This window comes from Tenrec ecaudatus, chromosome 1 (assembly GCF_050624435.1).
Source record: "Tenrec ecaudatus isolate mTenEca1 chromosome 1, mTenEca1.hap1, whole genome shotgun sequence".
Lineage (NCBI taxonomy): Eukaryota > Metazoa > Chordata > Mammalia > Afrosoricida > Tenrecidae > Tenrec > Tenrec ecaudatus.
Window position 1 is genome coordinate 30,071,524 of NC_134530.1, and position 18,910 is coordinate 30,090,433.

The following is an 18,910-nucleotide window of genomic DNA, read 5'->3' on the forward strand; positions in this document are numbered from 1 at the left end:
CTTTGCTCTGGCCATGGGGCCAGGCCGCCTTCACCTTGGTGATCCATCAGCGCCACCATGAAACCGGGCAGCAGGGTTTCGCTCAGGCCCGTTCCGGACCTAGTGCGGAAGCAAACAGGCTTCCCGCCTCCTACAGTTTACCAGCAGCTTCAGAAAGCCAAGCTGGGGGTTGGAGGGCAATACTGACTCAGACAGGGTGTCTTGCTCTACCTAACATTTCCCATGAGACAGCTGGCTCCGCCCAGACCTCTTTGGACAGGGCGGTCTGGTCGCCACTAGGCGGCACAGGCCGGGGACATCAAAGGTTGGGGCGGTCAACCACGGCAAGCTGAGCAGTGGGGAGAAGAAAAGCCCGTGTGGACGGAGGTCTCCCGACACCCTGCCTGGGGCGGGCAGGCACCCACCAAGGACACGTGTTTTACACAGCCATCGCTGGTCACAGTCCCAAGGAGCCCGAGGGCCTCCTTGGATGGGGTGGGGGCCAGGGCAGTGCGGCATGGGCCACACGGGGCTGGAAAATCTTGCTGACCTATAGAAGTTGCAGCTGTAACCCGGCCAGAGCCCCCTTAGAATCTACACTGCTGTTACAAAAACACAGATATGCCAATACGGTTAAATACGTGACGACCCAATTAGTCTTAGCAGGAAGTGCCTTTAAAAGTGTGTGTATAGACGCTCATGCATTTGAGGACAGAAATAAAGAGGTTACAGCCCTGCCCTCTGAGGCACCCTGTAAAGTGGAAGAGTTACATGTCTTTCTAACGCCAGTGAGAATGGGGGGCCGCTTCAGGCTGGTCCTGGCCTCGAGGTGCCCGTCAGCTTTGCTCCCTCAAGGAGTCTGCCACGGGGGTGGGCACATGTGCCTGGGCTTGGCGCGGACCGGCCCGGGGCCGCCAAGGGCTGCTGTGGTCTGCGCTCTGTGGGCCTGCCGGCCTGTCCGCCCTCGGCTCTACGCAGGAGATCACCTGCCGGGCCCCTCGGTCCTAAGGCCGTCTGACTGCCTGTTCTCGAGTGGCATTCCAGAAGGGTCACCGGTGACGTAGAAAACGATTAGTAGCAATCCTGTTGGGGGAGCAGGGGGCCAGTCGGTGGCAGGGGGCCTCGGAGTCGGGCCCTCATGCCGCCTGGCCCGCCACCATCCGTTATAGTTCCACCTTGACCCCCTTGATGAAGGGCAGGCCCGTGGGCACCCTCCTCTTGTACTCCAGGTACTCCTCCCCGAAGAAGTGGATCAGGGAGAGTTCCTCCTCTTCTGTCCGATCCCGGAAGAACCGCCACACCGTCAGGGCGTAGGCCGCCCCACACACGGGGTTGCAGAGCATCACCTGGGGGCAGAGATGAGCCAGGTGAGGAGGGGGTGTGACGCCGCTGCCAGCTCCTCCATCTCCCGCCCCACCCTCCCAACACGCTCCCAGGGTGTCCGTGGTGCGTGACACGGGTTTTTGAGATGCAAGGCCGGCTGGTTCCAGATCAATCATGAAAGGAATTCCAACATTCGGGTCAGGAGGACTTAGGTGGACGGGGGCTCCAACTCCCACCCCCTGGGTGAGTCCCCCCACCCCATGACGTGTAGTTCCATCCCTGAGCATGCCCGTACGCACGCTGCCTTCCTGCCCAAGCCCGAGCTTCTGAACATGCACCACAGCCCCTGCCCCGCTCAGGTAGGCGTGGTGCCTCCGCCCGGCACTCAGGCCCCCCAGTGGCAGCGCCTGCTCTAGTGCTCACCTGGTCCCCAGGAGGGAGGCCACAGTGCAACAGTCCCACCAAGTCAAAGCACCCGCTGCCTCATTCACCTGTCTCCTGTCGGGCCTCGCCGGGTCCCCCAGGCTGGTGTCTCTTTCCCCAGGAGGTAAGCCACCGGCACCCAAGGCCGGCCACCTGTCCTCCACCTCTTCCTCTCGACCACAGCTAGCCAGTGCGGGCTGGGTCCCCAGTACCAGGCGGGGGCCTCCCACCCATCAGACCACACAGCCCTCTCAACAGCCCCACCCCTCGGCCCATCGCTGGGCCGGCCACAACGGTCACTGGGCCATGCAGCAGTGGCACCACTAACTCAAGACAGAAGAGGCCCTTGCAGACCACAGGGGGAAGAGCCACACTGCGCCAGTCTCGGCGTGGTCGCAGCCGGTTCAAGGCGGGGGCCACGTCTCAAAACCTCAGGGGTCTGCAGGGTATGAAGAACCTCGAGTCTTTGAGCACTCACGAGTTAACAAGTGTCACTGTTCACGTGAAGCCAGCCTGTCCCCAGGGCCCGTGGCCCGGAGCGTGGGACTACCCTGGCTTTGGAAAGGCCAGTCTGAAAACCAACCTGATGGCGGAATGCTCTGGAGAGGGCAGGTGGGGCCGGCTGTGCAGCCTTTGGGACGTAACCTCCATCACCAGGGGTCTTGCACCCTCGAAGGAAACCCCCAACACAGCCACACGTGCCTCCCGAGAACAGAGAAACCAGAGCCCAGGGTGTTCTTTCTCTGGGCCACACAATGGTATCACGTGACAAACGTGGGGTTCTGCAAGCAGGAAAGCCAATCGACAAAGTAGAAGCTACACCTCGTAATCAAGTCTGCTCAATTAGGGGCCACGGAGGGCCCTGCTTGACTGTGTTGCTGGTGGGAGGCCTGGGGCCCTGCCTTGATGTCAGCAGAGGTGACACCCTGTCCATGTGCTATTTACCTTCTTTGGCCAAGAGCGTCTAGGAGAGCCGTTTTCAACCTGTGGCTTGCGACCCCTTTGGGGGTCGAACAACCCTTTCACAGGGGTTGCCCGATTCATCACAGCAAAATGACAGTGATGAAGTAGCAACGAAAATAATTTTATGGTTGGAGGAGAGGTCAGCACAACACGAGGAGCTGTAAGAAAGGGTCGCGGCATTAGGACGGTGAGAACCACTGGTCTAGGACCGAGGACACCGATTCAAGAGACAATTGCCAAGAAACGTAAGGTTCGGTCAGCAGTCAGAGACGACAGGTGACACGCTTGAGCACGCCCTTGGCCTCATTAATAGTGACCTCTAGTGAAACTCAGCCAGTTGGGCAGTGAGTGTCCCTGCCCTGAGTCCCTGGGGTGCTGCAGATGTAGGTTAAGAGGGCAGTTGAGAAGGGGTACCACACAAGGAGTCACGCCACCAAGAATAAGCACGTTTAGGACATTCATCACAGTGAAAAATACCCTTGACCCAATCTGAACTTGACTATCACGCATTAAAATCCACAGAAGGAACATCTAGGTCAGCTGGCATAACAGCCCACAAAGAGAACGTTCATGCTCCACTGGCCAGGAGCAGCCGGGGTCCCAGAAGCTCACTAGTGGCTAAGCTGAGCCAATGGCATCTCTCCTTGGCTGGAGCAAAGAATGAAGAAAATCCAAGATGTCTGGGAATGATTGGCCCAGAGGGCCATGGACCACCGGACCCACAATCTCCATTGCTCCTAGACTAGAAGCCCTAGATGGTGCCCAGCTACGACGACTGACCACTGACCAGGATCACAATAAAAGGTCTTGGGGAAGTTGAGTGACCATGAATTCTCCCAGAACCCACTGCTCTTCCTCTAACTGTAGCGGCCTGAGGGGACCTGCCAAAATGGTCCGCTGCTTACTTGACCTGGAAAACCCTTCAAAATCCTGCACATCAAGAGGGATGAACCCGCGGGTCCACTTCAAGAACACACATGAAACTGCCCAGGCCATCAAAGGCATGCACATCCGGAAAGCCACCGAATACTTGAAAGACGTCACTCTGCAGAAGCAGTGTGTGCCTTTCCGATGGTACAATGGTGGTGTTGGCAGGTGTGCCCAGGCCAAACAGTGGGGTTGGACCCAGGGTCAGTGGCCCAAAAAGAGTGCTGAATTTTTGCTTCATATGCTTAAAAATGCAGAAAGTCATGCCGAACTGAAGGGTTGAGATGTGGATTCTCTGGTCACCGAGCACATCCAGGTGAACAAAGCCCTCAAGATGCGCCGCCGGACTTACAGGGCTCATGGTTGGATCAACCCATCCATGAGCTCCCCGCCACACTGACATGATCCTGACTGAGAAGGAACAGATCCTTCTCAAACCGGAAGAGGAGGTTCCACAGAAGAAAAAGATTTCCCAGAAGAAACAAAAACGCATGGCTCGGGAATAAATTAAGCTTAAAATAATAAATGTTAATAAAAGTTAAAGCAGTTAAAAAAAAGGTCTTACACAGGGAGGGCGGAGAAAAAAATGTAGAACAGAATTCAAAATCATTAAATAAGGCCGGACTATCTGGTCTGCTAGAGACTAGTGGAAGACCTGGTCCCTAAATACCTGTAGCGACCCTTTAGGTCAGGGTAGACCTGCTCCCTACCCCCACCTGCATCCCCAAGTTCCCGAGACTGTGTCTTTCTCCCAAGGAGCGGCTAGTGGTTTCAAACTGCTTGTAGTTAGCAGCCCAGCTCCTATACCACTACGCCTCCAGGGCTGCTCTGAAATGGAAAATGTTCCCGGGGAGTCCATGCTCACCCAAAGAGCAGTCGGGCCTATAAACTCCAACAGGAGCAATGTCCTCCCCCGTGCAATCAACCCTACGAGACCAGGTGGGCAGCACTGGCCCCAAGAGCCATCTCAGGGGACAGGAAGGTTCAGGAAAGGAGGAGGAGCAGAAACAGGAAACCCAGGGAGAAGAGGACAGAGCGCTGCTCAGCCGAATGGCGTGCAGCCAATGTGCTGTGGTCAGGTGGGTGTCAACTGTGGCAGGAACGTGCATTTGCTCTGTAAACTTTCACCCACACGACAACAAAAGATTTTGGGTTTTTTTTGAAGTCTCATGAGAAAGACGCAAGAACTTGACTGATTTGAAATTAAATCCAAAGAGATCAGCAGCTGTGAGACTACCCTGACCACCACCACAGCGTATGGGTGGCAGTGCTTACAGGAGTGGCCTGGACAAGAGTAACGTCTGCCCCGGGCGGGATACTCTACCTGGGTCCCGATACTCCAGTAAAACCACCCGACGTAGGAAGGGTGCCGGAACCAGGCGTACACCCCGCTCCTCACCAGCGTGTGCGTGTCGGACTTTTCATTCTGCACCACGTGGTTGAAGTTGGAGCCGGCGGTAAACATGGCCGCTTTCCTCAGGCACTCTCCAAAGATCACCATCAGCAGTCCGGTGACGCTCAGCCAGGTCACCTGCTTCAGTTCTGCGGGGGGGAGAGATACCAGTGACCCACAGAGAACGGGGCAGCCGTTTCATTCACTCTACCAAGGGGACCTCTCTCCCCAAAGGTGGAAACCCTGGAAAACAGCTGGGGGAGGGGGGACAATTAGCACATGCCACCAGCACAGAGACACACTGATAAACCAGACAAGGTCCCCAAGCCGTGCTGCTTAACCACTGACTTCCAGGGGGTGCCGAGGTGGCGGGGGCTGTGAGAACATCAAGACAAAGAGGCCCTGCTCTCTGGGCCACGTCCCCTACCCACCACCCCCAGGAGTCCTAAAATACAGCTAAGTGAAGCAGACAATACTAACTTACAGGTGGGTGGTCTGCCCCCTACTCCCACCCCAGGGAACCTTGAAGAAAGGGCGGTGTTGGGTGCCAGCACATCGATTTCTGATTCACAGCTTCCCCGTGCGACAGAGTGGACCTGTCTGTAAACTGCCCATAGGGTTCTCTCAGCTGTCCTATTTCCCGCTCCCGCAGGGCCGCTGGGGGTTCATGCCGGCAGCCCCTGCTTGGTGCTGGCAGCTCAGCCCCATCCGGCCTCGAAAGCCTGCGCTCAAGAGAACCCGACACCCGGCAGCTCCGCTCTAACGGCGTCACGGAGGCCGAAAGCGACCGGAAGGCCGAGCGTTTGCTCTCTGCCCTAGGAGCCACACCACACACACTCCGTTTCCTGTGCAAAGTTCGATTCCTGAGCAGGTGCCAGATGCCGAGGTTGACTGCTAACAAAATCTTCCCACCTATGCCTCACGCCGTGCAAAGAAACAAGTCCCCCGGCCGTCTGGCTGACCACCACTTTAGAGTGAGCAGGTGGGCCCTCGAGGGCGGAGCAGAGCTGCCCCATAGGATCCCCAAGGCAGTTTGTGCTGATCTTTCGGTTAGCAGCCCAACACTTCCCTGGGGCCCACTTCAAACATCACAGGCGATCCATGTCCCCAAGCCTCTGCTAACCCTAAAATTAGGTTTCTAACTACTGAGTCACGGTGGCGTGACGTGACACCAGAAGGTGTCCCCCATCATAGGTTTACAGCAGAAGGTCAGCCCGTCCTCACTTTGGGATCCGTTTCCAGTCAGTGCTCACCTTTTATAAAGAGCTTAGCGAGGCCGAGGTCTGGGGGGCAAAACCGCTCACGGGGATTAGGCCTGAGGAGCAGGCCAATGTCATTGCCCTGGCTCTCCTGGAAACCGTCCTCCCCGTACCGCCCCTGGGGGAACCGGCCACACCAACCTGGCCAGAAGATATTTTCGAGTGTGAACTCTATCCAAGAAGAAAGGGCAGCTACGGTATACTCCAGACTGTGGTTCAGGAGAAAGGAGTCCAAGGACAGACTTTTGGGATTGTTGACTGCCGTCACTAAGTACTCCGAGTAGTGGAACAGTGACAGGGAGCACATGTACCTAGTGACAAAAGAATGAGAGAGGTGAGCCCAGGCAAGGGATCAAGTTAGCCACACACAGAAGGGTGGAGCCGGGCCTGCTGGCTGTCCCTGAGTTCTACCTGCGGTCACCTCCCTAGAGAAGCCACGAGGTCTTTAGGTAGCATAGTATCATCCAGTTCACACAGGGTTTTTTTAAGGGGTGGTGATTTTGAAGGTCATCAGGAAGGAGGATAAAACAAACAAACAAACAAAAACAGGTTAGGAAGCCGTGTGGGCCCTTCGTTTGGCCTTTTTATACAGACAACACTCACGGCGAGCCATGGGAGAGGGCTGCAGGGGATGTAAGTTGAGTTCAAGATGTCAACATAACTGAAATCACTCCAGCGAGGCTGGATGAAATGGGTCAGAGTATTGCTAGCAGGCGGTGAAGCTGTTTACCTTTAGACCACTGGTCCCTGTCCAGATCAGGGACTAGAATGCCCCAGGGTCTGAAATCATACGGAGGGGAAACCTACCTGGGGCCCAGGAGCTGTAATATTTGTGACCTACTTGCGTGGGAATTGGAGATGGACCGGCCTATGAATGAAGACAAGCTGCCCTTTCCCTTTGCTGAGGATGTAGCCGGTTCCGGGAAGGGCCGCTCACCTCCCTGAACGCTGTCCCTGCAGCTACAGCGCAGAGGGCACCTGTTAGGAGTGTGCCAGGGAGACCCACGGGCAGGACATTGCAAGTCTGAGATGGCAGAGTCCAGGTGGAGACAGATCACCTGTTTCCACGGAATCCCGACCTGCCTCAGTCAGTCGAATAGGACGCTGGGAGCTGGCTGGAGAAGCGGCTGCTGACCCTCTGATCCAGCCACCCTCTCCTCAGAACCATTATCTATCCCCGAAGTACTGCTTACCAGCCAAAGTGATTCCAAGAAGACTGGCTAAAACTTAGCAGCATGCCGCAGCCAAAGACAAAACCGAGGAAACAAGCGCGAATGGCTATCTGAAATAGACCCAAAAGAGCTCCGTCACCAGGCCATTCTGGGAGCACAGCACCAGGCTGCTGGCCCTCCGGGGATAAGCTGGCCATTGCAGTCACGGACAGATTTGCTCCGAAGTTAGTGGCGGAAGCCAGGCCAGGCGGTCTGGATTCACCACCAGCCAGTGGCTCGCACTAGCTTGTGGCCTTGGGCACGGCTACTTAACCTCTCTGAATCTGCTTCCCCGTCCACAAAATGGGGCTGCGAACAGTACTTACCTCACAGGACTGCTGAGATTGTCTGCATGAAGCACTTCGAAAGTGCAACGTGATAGTTCGCTGCCGTAACTATTATTGCTGCTACTGATATTATTCAGGGCTGGGAGAAGGTCCCCGAAAGCCCCGCGTACTGGTAGGATCTCCCCGATCTTTTTAGCAGACCTGCCCATGGCTCCACACCCAGCGCCCTCCGTGGGCATGCGGGGGCCCTTGGACCTCAGGGTGGGCGGCAGGCAAGGCTCCACACCTTAAATTACATAAAGGACCTAGGAAGCTGCCTCCTCCCCATCCCAGCACGAACTGCCACTACCACCACCCACTCCTCGGGTGGATGGGGCTTCCTGCCCCGGACGCCTCCAGAGCCCTGCGAGCCGGGGTCCCAGGTCAGATCCGAACTTGCGGCTCGAAAGCACGCCCAGGCTCGGAGTGCCCTCTCCGCGGACCGCGCTCCCAGCAGCCCCAGCCCCGCGCGAGGTGCGCGGTCCCCGCCGCGGTCCGCGGTCCGGCCCCCACCTGGTAGCGCGGCGGCCGGTAGAGCAGCAGCAGCAGCGCATTGAGCCCAGCCACGTAGAGCGCCAGCCCGGTGCGGCCCTGCAGGCCGGCGCGCGTGAGCAGCGGCAGCGCGAGGACGGACGCGCCCAGCAGGAAGGTGGCGAGGCTGAGGCGCGCCTCGGAGCCCGGCGGAGCCCGCGCCATGCAACCCGCCATGGCGCAGGGCGGCGGACGAGCGGACGGCGGCGGCTACTGTAGCCCGGGGAAACCCGCCGGCCGCGCCTGCGCACTGCGCCATTGAAGCCGCGCCGGGAAGGGCAGCCTGCCCGCAGCTGCGCACACGCAGAGAGTTCTCGCGAGACTGCCTCCCGCGGGGCCGCTGGCCTGAATTTGGCGGGAGCGCCCCGCCCCGCCTCGTTCCCGTCGCCGGTCTTCTGGGGGCTCCTGACCCTGGTGGAGCGGCGGTGGCGCGCAGGCCGCCCTGGGGGCCCAGAACTCACCGCCAGCATCTGACACAAGTTTGCCCCAAACGGAGTTGCTGCCGTCCGAAGAGACCACTGGAAATGGGAAACTGTCCCACGTCGCCCCCGCTCACCCCGCTCCCGGAGCCTGGCACCCTGCCGCACGCGGGCGCGGACGGGCGGGTTTTTACCCTGCCACCACCCCCACTCCCCTAATCTGTGGACCCGGTTCGTCGACAACCGGAGCCGCCTGACCGGTTGCCTCGCCCGCCGCGCGCGGGGCTCCCTGGTCGTCTCACAAGATCCAGGCGAGGGCGACGGCAGGTCACTTATAATCCGTGCGCGCACACCTACGCAGGGGAGGTTTTCAAAGGCGGACTTGCAAAACTTTGCATTGGTTTGGGTGGCGGGGCGGGCAAGCGGGAATACACGGGCTTGGAACGTGGATCGCAATTTAACAGCGCGAATCTTTAAACAGTAGAATTCTGGGCTCCGTTCGTTTTCCCGCTCTGTTCTGTTCCACCGCCACCCCCCACCCCGTAGACTGCCTACAGCGAACATGTAATGTTTTACCATCAGAAGTTGTCCTTTGCAGTTTTAAAGGGACACGTGCTCGTGGGAAGGTCACGAGGAAGAAGTCGCCTAAACAGATGGCTAGATAAACGTGGTGCGTGAGCCCCGCGGCTGAAGGGCGGAGAGAAGAGGGGAGACTCCTTCAGAGGGGCAGTACCAAGGAGGCCGCAGGGAAGAGAGCCAGCCCAAGCTTGACCTGGGACCCATGGGGCCGCCTCCCGCCGCTGGAAACTGAGAGCAAGGGCATCCGTCCACGAGGAGGGGGCGCCCTGTTCCAGGCAGAGGCAGGAGGGAACCAGCCCGAAGGGGTTAGGCAACTGGGCTGAGGGGTGGATGGAAAACCTGGTTGGCATCCCAGGTCCCATGCCTCACTTTGCGACCGCGTAATATTAAATAATAGGCCCCTGAGTTTCTGCGAAATGGAGCTTCTGGCATAAAATGTTGTTGTTGTTGTTAAGTACATGGAGTGCGTTCCGGCGGCGCATAAAGACATCGGGCATCACAAATAAACACTGACCACTGACAGGACCCAGCCATCCTCAAGGTTATTCTTAATGTTGACCCCATTGTTGTATCCACTGCGTCAATCCATCCTGCCCAGGGCCCTCCTCTCTTTCGCTGCCCCTCTGCATGGTATTCGTCCATAAAGTATTCTAAGTACTTTCTGCAAAACTCCAAGACACCAATGGTCCGGAGTAGAATTGCTCGGTAGGGTTCTCTTGGTTGTAATATTAACAGAAGCAATCACCAGGCCTTTCTTCCACAGAACCCCTGTGGGTTCAAACCGCAAACCTTCCCGTTTGTCGTCAAGCAGAAACGTGGCACACCCTAGGGACCTCAAAGCCAGTAAACGATGCTTGGAAGACGTTTGCTAAAGGAAGGTGCTGGCAAGTGAAAGAAAATGTAATGTTTTAAACTCCGAAGTTACCCAGTTGAAGCGACATCTGGGTGTCAAGGAGTGGGTAGTTCCTCTGGGCTGGCCCTGCCCACCGTTTTTCAGGATCTTTAGGCTCCCTACCCCTGCGCCAGGATGCCATGAGGTCACTAGAGGCCGCTAGGGGGCACTCGTGGCAGCTTCACCCTTGGGAGGGAAGCTGGTCCGAGGATGGAAAATCACTCCCCTAAGTTTCTCTGTATTTTAGTCTTTGCTCTCTTTGGGCCCCACTTGCCCACAGTGACCGTCCTCGATCTAGAGGCATAGACTGGAGACCTAGAACCTCGTCAGCCCTGCTTCCTTTGCCCCTCCATCTTCATCTGGGAGAAGAGAACAGAGGGGAGACAACCCGAGGCCAAATTGGGGGAGAGGGCCATTTCTAAGTTGCCAGCATCGCTGAACCTGCCAGGGCCTGCACACACAAGCCGGCACCCAGAGAAACACAGCGAGGCACACACTCCTGCAGAGACAGATGGAGACCTGCTTTTGAAATTCGACCATACAAATTTAATACGCACCTGTTTTTCCTGTGTGGAAAGTGTAAGGCTTGGGGGGACAGCAAACCTACAAAAATAAAAGGAAGTAAGAAAAACACAGCTCTGTTGCAGGGGGGGGCAAGCCTTGCAGGCCTTTCCTTCTAAATAAGCATGTGAATGTGTTTTGTTCTAGGAGCTGCAAGACCAGCACAAAGGGAGCCCTTTATCTTGCAGGAAGATCCCTTTGCAGCCCCTCTTCCAGCCTTGGACACCCCCCCCCAACCTGCCCACCGGGAGAGGTGGCTTTTCTTTGGGAACCCATGTGGGGACCCCTCCTGTTTTAAAGCGTGCTGAGAGCCACAGCCTAACATCTGCAAATTAAACTGAAGGCTAAATTAGCCTTCCTTAAAAAGGAGCCCTGGCAGCCACACGGGTGGTATTGGGCTGTTAACGGCCGGTTGGTAGTTCAGATTCACCTGCCACTGCCCAGGAGGAAGCTAAAGCTCTCTGCTTCTGTATAATCGTGGACACTTGAGAAAAGAATCCACGGGGCAGTTATTGGTGTTTCCCTGTCTGGAGGAAAGACGAGTGATGAAAATCAAATGACGTGCATGGGTGGATTATTCAACATTGTCCTCCACAACCCTGAGACCAGAAAAATTAGATGGCGCCTGGCGACCCCTACCAATTGCTCTTTTAAAAAAAGAAATCACATTAGGAAGTCCTTGGTAGATTAAGAAAAAAATGTGGAACAAAACCCCAAGTTTTAAGAGAGACCAGGATTACTCATTGGTCGGATCCAGACTGGTGGACACCTACCCCCAAGACTCTGGCCTTTAGTTACCCTTCAGATCTGGAACAGAACTTGCCCCACCCTGTGGGGATAATCAACCATGTCAGATCCAAAGGGTGGCATTTCCCCAAGGACAAAGTGCTAGGAAAGAAGGAGGAATGGACATGGGAAACACAGGGAGGAAGTGGGATAAGTGAAGGGCTTGCCCTCACTGACACGGACGGGTGGATTTAAAACCTATGATCTGCTCTGCACATCTTCACCTAATTCACAAGAATAGGTTTTTCAAAAACAGTTTGTGGTCTCGGAAACCCTACTCTGCCCTATAGGGTTGCTACGAAATAAAACCAAGTGGATCACAGTGGATCTTTGGTTTCTTAAAAAGAGCCCTGGTTGTGCAGAGGCTAAAGCGCTTGGCTGCGAACCTAAAGGTACTTGGCACCTAGCAGCCACTATGAACGAGAGATGAGCAGTCAACTTCCATATAACAGTTAGTTCTGTCCAGTCCTTACAGTGTCACTAAGTTGGAATTGACTCGATGGTAACGTGTTGGTGTTTGGTTTTCTTTAAAAAAGAGGAGCCTTGGGGGACATCTTAGTACCCACCACTGACCAAAACGTTGGCCGTTTGGTCCCCGGCTGCTCCACTGGACATCGGTGTGCAGGCTGTTTCTATAAACACCCAGGATCTTGGAAACCCTGTGGGATTCGCTCATGGCCATCAAGTCGATGTGACGCACAGCAGCCCTGGGGAATAGAGTAGACCTGCTCTTGTGGATTTCAGAGGCTGGAAATCATGACGGAGCAGAAAGCCTCATCTTTCTCCCTTGGAGCAGCTGGCTGGCTGAGGGGTTCAAACTGCTGACCTTGCCTTTAGCAGCCCAATGACACCCCCCCCCCCCATTAGCCACCAGGGCTGTCCTATGGGGGGAGGGGGCAGTTGTAGTCGAGCCAACAGTGTTGCCAGCACTCAGAATTGACTGCAGGGTAACAGATTGGGTGTGGGTTTCTTCATGAGGCTACTTTCTGTCAAGCAAGAGTTCCTGAGTAAGACACATTGTCAACGTGTTCAGCTACGTTAATAACCAAGAAGTTGGAGATTCGAGTCCAGAGTCCATTCAGAGGTGCATGGGCTGAGAGGCCTGGTGATTGCTCCCAATAACTGGGCCCCTGAAAGACCTAGGGTGCACAGTTCTCTGATACACATGGGGTCACCAAGAGTGCATACTGACTCAGGGCAACTGGCTTTTCTATCAAGCCAGAAAGAGTGTGGAAAGTGGACAGGCAGCCAGGAGGCAGGGCAAGAAACCAAGTCCCACCTCTGGAGAATGGAAAGTTTGCTCAGGCCACCTCCAGACCCAGGCAGGCAGAAGTCAAGGAAACCACCCTCTAACCATCCTCTCACCTCCTCAGTGGGTTTCTCTTTTAAGGACACAGCCCACCTGCTGTTCTCAGTCATTCACAGACCTCTGTCCACGTGGAGGCCTGGGGACCGGGAGCCCCAGTGGGAGGGGCCTGTCCCTTGTGGTGGGAATCCTGGTCCTCTAAAAGTTTACTTCCCTTCCTCCTCCCATTCTGGCCTGGAAGCATGAAAGACCCCCCCACCCCAGCCCCTACCCCCAGCCTGGAAACGGATAAATGACAGCATCATTTATGAGCACATCAGCCTGAAGTGCATAAGTCATACGTGCACAAAGGGGACGGTAAATATTTAAAGATTAGAGCCAGCTGGGGAGAGACACAAAGGGCTGGGACAATAGGGGTCTCCCTGAATTCACTCTCCCCTAGCTGGGCCAGCCGGGTTCAGCAGTGATGCACTCACCGGACTCCCAGCCTTTGTCCCCTGAAGGTGCCCGGCTATTCTAGTCTGCACACAACCAAAGAGAGTTAAACAATCACATCCTCTCCAACCCCATCTGGAAACAATGGGCCTAGCCACTTCAGCGCTTTTGCTGTGTCCCAATAGTTAATTACACGGAGCAATCACTTCACTGCACTTTGAAATGCATCTGCAGAGAGGCCTTCCCCCCTCCACCCACAGCCAGTCCGCCAGGAGTCTACACAGTACCCACCAGTGAGCACTGGGGCTGCAGAAGGGAGGGGCGCCCATAGGGCTGAGAAGGATGGGCAGTGGGTCCTCTCATAGGACTCTTGTCCAGGGTGCTGCAAGCCCCCTCCTCATCTGGTTCCCACACCAGGTGCTAGGACAAGTTCCTTTCTTATCCAAATGGGGAAAGAGGACAAAAAAATATACAGGCCACTTTTGCAAGGAAACCAAGGCCCCGTTGCAGTTGCAGCATCAGCGGTCAGAGAGCCCTGCAAGGTTAGCGAAGGAAGAGTCCTTCCTTGACAGAGCAGAGGGCGGCTTGAGTCTCTGGCGCCTGCCGGGCCGTGTGCTTCTTTCCTGGCGCCTTGGGGCTCCGGATGCTAAAAACGGAAACGGAGCGTGGCCTACATCTGGCTCGCTTCAGCCCGGCTTCTAAGTGGGTCCTTGTCCGCCCTTGCTCTTGGCGAGGACGACCCGAGGCGGACAGCGTCGCTGCTCCCCACCTCTGAAAACGTCGCTCCCTCCCCACCCCCAGGGCAACGTGGGATGCCCAGGGGGCATTCCAAGCACACTGAGCGGGGGTGCGTTGGTGAGACCCCCCCCACCCCGTCTGGGTTTCAGAAAAGGGAGATTTCACCTTACAGTGACCTTGTCAGATACCAAGGGCTGGCAAGAACTTCGTGGGGGGAAGCGGAGCCAGAATTGGAGAGAGGACAGGATAAGACAGCACCTGCCTCTCTGGTCCCTAAGGAAGAGGGGCTTGGAAAGCGCCATCCTTGAAGCCTGAGGGGCCTCTGCCCGTTCGAGTGGAGAGGGGGCCGAAGGGGCTGTTTGCTTGGCGGAATCCTCTCTGGGGTGGGAGTCAGCCCATCGGAGATCCTAGGGAAGGCCACAGGAGAGGGGGCACAGTGTCGCGCCCCGGGTGGGCAGGGGCGCGAAGCCCGTTAAGAGGGCCGGGTGAAGCGTGCGGACCTTGAATCCCGCCACTTGCTGACCTCGCCTCCCGCAGCCAAAGCAGAACATTTCAAATTAACGCATTTTGCGGCCAATTTTACACTGGTTAAGACACTGCGCCACCCACGTGAGCCGCCCCACCCAGTGCGCCCAGAATTCCAGGGCATGGACGGGGAAGGGGGTGGCCCCAGAGCGACAGGTGACAGGGCACCAACGGGAAGGCCCCTTTATGGTGGTCCTAACTCAGGAGAGGGGGCGGGCCGGCAACCCAGCTGCGGGCCGCGGGGGGTCAGGGAGAGCTGTGTCCCGGGCCATTGGCTTGCTAATGCTCTGAGGTGGAGAGGCGCGTACGGCGGTTTATGGGGGGTGGCCTTGTAATTAGAGGACAAATTGCCCCGCTGCCCGCGCGGCCCCTGAGTCCGGGGCAGGGGCCCCGCCGGGGAGAGGCGCGCGCCCAGGTCTCTGTGCAGATGTGCGACAGCTGGAAGACGCGCGCGGCAGGGCGCCCGGGGCTTGGCCCCAAGGGGCGGGTGCGGCCGCGGCTTTGAGAGGCCAGCACAATGCCTTTAACACTTGGCTGCCCGCTTTGTACCCAGTCCCGCCGCCTGCCCGGTCCCGCGGCGCCTTTGTACCGCGCCGCCGCCGCCCCAAGACGGAAGCGCGCCGAGCCGAGGAAGCCCCGGCTTGGCTGGTCCCGGCGCTCTGAAGCTCCGGCGCGTGCCAGCGCCAACTTGCTCGCCTCGACTGAGCCGCCGAGTCCCGGGTCGGCCCAGCCCGGGAACCTGGAACCCTGGGGATCCAGGCGAGAGAGCATCCCGGGGTCGTTGTCCCCGTGTCGGCGGCCTGAAAAGGGAAGGGCGGGACGCGATTCTCCACGCTGCGAGGCGCCTGGGAACTCCGCGGCCGGGCAGGAGCGGTCAATCCCCCGGGCGGGCGGGGAGGGAGATGCTACAGCTCCCGGGATCTGGGGGCCCACCTGGGACCCAGCCACCCCTCCCCCTGCCCCGCCCGCCCCCAGAGAGAGGCCAAAAAGTTAATTTCTCGGTGCAGCGATCTCCAAAGCTGGAGTTCCTGTCATTTTTCCCCTGCCCTCGGAAGCGCCCGCCGAGGCCCCAGTGTCTTGAACACATTTATTTTACAAACCTCCAAAATGATCGCCACTAAAGCCCAGTCAAAGGCGACATCTGGATCCCCCCAAGTCATCGTCCTTCCGGTCCCCTACAGCAAAAGTCTAATCTCCTGGGGAACTCACTGGAGGTCTGGGTGGGTCCTACTCCTATGACCTCACCTTCAGGGGTGCACTTACGACCCAGGGCTCCCACGGCCTTGGATAATGGAAAGAGGGAGCTCTGGAGGGCACCCTCAAGGTCTAGGCTCTCCCCAGCCATCTCCCCAGATAAGCCGTGGGTATTTATCCTCGCTGCTCCGGGAGACCCAGGAAGGCCCCCACCATGGGCAGGTCTTGAGGCCTGCTCAAGGCCAAGATTCCTCTTCGGAGCACTGGTTGCCAGGCCTCACTACATAAGGATTGGTAAACAGTGACAGTCTCAGAAACCCACAGGGGGTCGCTATGAGTCAGGACTGACTCCCGGCAGTGAGTTTTATTTGGTTAGGAGGCCAGGCCATTCTGACAACTCCTGTCTGCAGCGGCCCTCCAATGCCCCATTCGGATGGATCCTGGAGCATGTCCCAAGGTGAGGGAGCCGCCCGGCCTGCAGGGAGGTCCCCAAATCCAAGCTCCTGGGCCTTGAGCAAGGAGGAAGCCAACTGTGGCCCTGCGGGCGGGCGGGCTGCACGCTTTAATGGGACACATGTCGCTGCGTGGCCCCTGCGGGCACGGCCTGTGCCTGGCTTTGAGCGACCACAGGCAGAAAATCGCTGCATTGTCCCGACATTAGGGCGACTAATGCGGCGTCGCGGGCGCGGCCAAAGCGTGAAGCGCGCAGAAAGGCCTCGCTGGCGATGCCCCCTGCCTCAGCATCTTCATCAGGCTGAGGAGGGAGATGGGCGCTAGGCCACAACCATTACCACAACTCCGCCTGTCCTGGTTCCCCGACCTCCCCCAGACCGACCCCATTGCCTCAGGAGAGGAATCTCAATGAACGGGAAGCCCAGGTGACAGAAGAGAGGCCAATAGAACAGGTTTTAAGATGTGGAGAGGACGGAGAGGGGAGGGAACCCTAGGCCTGAGAAATGCTGGAAATCAGAAAAATTTAGAGGGGTTCTTGGGCAGAGAGCAGGGGTTCCCCGAGGTGAGCGAAAGGGGTAGGTAAAGGGCTTATGGGAAGGGGGTGGAGAGTCTTCAGCCTGTTCCCCCTGGTCTTCTCCCCTCCTCCTCCTCCTCCTCCTCCTCCTTCTCGGGGTTCCATGTCTTCAGCTCCTCATTGACATGTAAAGGAGGCGCCTCTATAAAAGCGGCGGCCCCTGAGGTGGGGGGGAGACAGAGTCGACGATATGGGCACAGACCCCGAGTCGAAGAGCCGGGCTGGCCCACCTGGCAGCTTTCGAAAGGTCTGGGGTCCGGAGGGACAAAGGGGTGGGTGAGGTGGAGACTAGGCAGAGCCCTGGGACCGAGGACAGACGTCTTACACTCTGAGTGGTCCATGCCCACAGATCTCCAAGCCGCTGATGGAGAAGAAAAGGCGGGCCCGCATCAACCTGTCGCTGGAGCAGCTCAAGTCCCTGCTGGAGAAACACTATTCACACCAGGTGAGGCCTGGGGGTGCGGGGCGTGGTGACCAAGACCTCCAACCTCATCCCTCCAGGGTTGCCCAACTAAGAGCCTTTTCCCAACGGTCGGCAGATCCGGAAGCGCAAACTGGAGAAGGCCGATATCCTCGAGCTTAGCGTCAAGTACCTGGAAAGCCTGCAGAGCTCCGTGTACGGTGAGGAGGTGGGGCGCGACCCGAGGGCCTGACGGCGGGGGCCTGGGTGGAGAGCGGGGGCGGGGGCGCGGCTGGGGGCGAAGAGGACGCCAGCGATTGCGGGCCGCGCGGGGGGGGGGACGGGAAAGGCGGGCGGAGGTCTGGAAACACTGGGAGGCCGTGGGAGTCGACTCACCTCTCCTCCCGTTTCCTCCGCGCCCCTACTCTTCCCCACTTCCGCCCCCCTTTCCTCTTCCTCGCCACGCCTCTCCCCTCTGCAGGGATCTGGCCAGCCCCGGGCGGGACCGAGTTTCCGTCGGGCTTCCGCGGCGGCCTGCCGGGCGTGAGCCCGCTGCTGCGGCGCGGGGAGGTGGGTGGCTGCCCGCGCTGCCCCCAGGTACCGGAGCCCGCGGGCAGCAGCACCACGGACAGCGTCACGCACGGCTCCTGCCCAGAGGCGCCCGCGCTGTGCCGCCCCTGCGCCCACTCCGTCTGGGCTGCCACTCGGGTTCCGGCTGCTGGTGGACCGCGGTCCCTGCCGCCCCGGCTGCTCCTCTCCGGTGGCCCTTCCGACGCGCCCACCGGCGTACCGGCGCCGCAGACAGCCCTGCGCCGCTGCCCGGAGAGCCCGGGACCGGAGCTGCGCGTGTGGCGGCCCTGGTGAGGCCCAGGCTTGGGGAGCGCGGGGAGGCCGAGCGGCCTCGGACTGAATGGGGCCCCGTTGGACTTGAGGCAGCAGGGGCTGTCGTGGGCGCCTCCTCCAGCCCCACGCGCACCGGCCTGGCCCGCCCGTCCACCTTCCACGGTCTAAGAAGGTTGGGGGTGGGGAGTCCTGGGCTGCGCCCCTTTCCCAGGGGCCCGGCCCCGCCCCGCAGCCGTGCCTCAGTGGGAAGGTCGCGGTCCGCCGAGGCGCAGAGCGGACCCCTCGCAGCGAGGAGAATCGCTGCCCCGCCCCGGCCCATTCAGCCGCCCGCGGGCGCCGGGTTCCCACCGGTACAAAGCGCACTGGGCCCCGCTTGGCCGGCGAGGGATCACCACCCCTCCCACCCCCACCTAGGACCCTGCAGGGCTACCACCGACCCCCAACCCCTCTGCACGCGGCGGGGCCCAGGGGAGGTCAGGCTCTCCAGGCCCCGCCCTCCTGGAAGCCCCGCCCCCGAGGCGCTCTTCAAGCGCCCCGCCCGTCCAGGTTCGCGCTCCAGGCAGCAGGATCGCAAACGCGAGCCGAAGGTGAGGGTGTGTCCCGGTGCCTAAAAGCTTTCCTCCTTCGAGGAACTCGGAGCTGCTCGGCGCCTTAGTTTTTTCCTCGTTCGTAAGCGAGGTCACTGAAGGGCTTCGAAACGCCACACCTTGCACAGATCTCCGGATCTCTTCCCATGATTAATTCAGAATAAAGAATGCGGCTCTCTAGCGTGGGTATGAAGATGCCCACGAGATTCTCATTTCTCCCACGTTGTCTCTTACTCCCCAGCCTCTTTTTGAACCACAAATCAGTTTCTTACAGCCAGTTTTT

General features: G+C 58.6%; 2 protein-coding genes across 3 annotated transcripts; one reads left to right on the forward strand and one right to left on the reverse strand.

Annotated features, from left to right (window-relative positions):
* Positions 1-607: 607 nt before the first annotated feature.
* On the reverse strand, positions 608-8,595 carry ICMT (isoprenylcysteine carboxyl methyltransferase). 2 transcript variants are annotated; one of them, XM_075550495.1, is made up of 5 exons: positions 8,318-8,595; positions 7,461-7,549; positions 6,409-6,578; positions 5,015-5,157; positions 608-1,325 (listed from the first exon to the last, which is right to left on the reverse strand). In XM_075550495.1, the coding sequence occupies exons 1-5, from the start codon at positions 8,510-8,512 to the stop codon at positions 1,143-1,145; spliced, it is 780 nt and encodes a 259-aa protein (XP_075406610.1). In that variant the 5' UTR covers positions 8,513-8,595; the 3' UTR covers positions 608-1,142. The 2 variants fall into 2 exon arrangements, with proteins under 2 accessions (XP_075406610.1, XP_075406609.1); XM_075550494.1 differs by having other exon boundaries at positions 4,940-5,157; positions 8,318-8,586.
* Positions 8,596-16,987: 8,392 nt separating this feature from the next.
* On the forward strand, positions 16,988-18,061 carry HES3 (hes family bHLH transcription factor 3). The gene is made up of 4 exons (XM_075538105.1): positions 16,988-17,044; positions 17,147-17,242; positions 17,337-17,418; positions 17,679-18,061. Exons 1-4 carry the CDS (start codon positions 16,988-16,990, stop codon positions 18,059-18,061), a joined length of 618 nt encoding a protein of 205 aa, XP_075394220.1.
* The last annotated feature ends 849 nt before the right edge of the window (positions 18,062-18,910 follow it).

Coding starts and splice junctions, on each gene's coding strand:
- HES3 (XM_075538105.1), top strand. CDS start 16,988: ATGGGCACAGACCCCGAGTCGAAGAGCCGGGCTGGCCCACCTGGCAGC. Junction 17,243..17,336: donor AGAAACACTATTCACACCAG/GTGAGGCCTGGG, acceptor AACGGTCGGCAG/ATCCGGAAGCGCAAACTGGA. Junction 17,419..17,678: donor CCTGCAGAGCTCCGTGTACG/GTGAGGAGGTGG, acceptor TCCCCTCTGCAG/GGATCTGGCCAGCCCCGGGC.
- ICMT (XM_075550494.1), bottom strand. CDS start 8,512: ATGGCGGGTTGCATGGCGCGGGCTCCGCCGGGCTCCGAGGCGCGCCTC. Junction 6,579..7,460: donor TCTTGGAATCACTTTGGCTG/GTAAGCAGTACT, acceptor TTTTGTCACTAG/GTACATGTGCTCCCTGTCAC. Junction 5,158..6,408: donor CGAAAATATCTTCTGGCCAG/GTTGGTGTGGCC, acceptor TCCCCCCCGCAG/AACTGAAGCAGGTGACCTGG.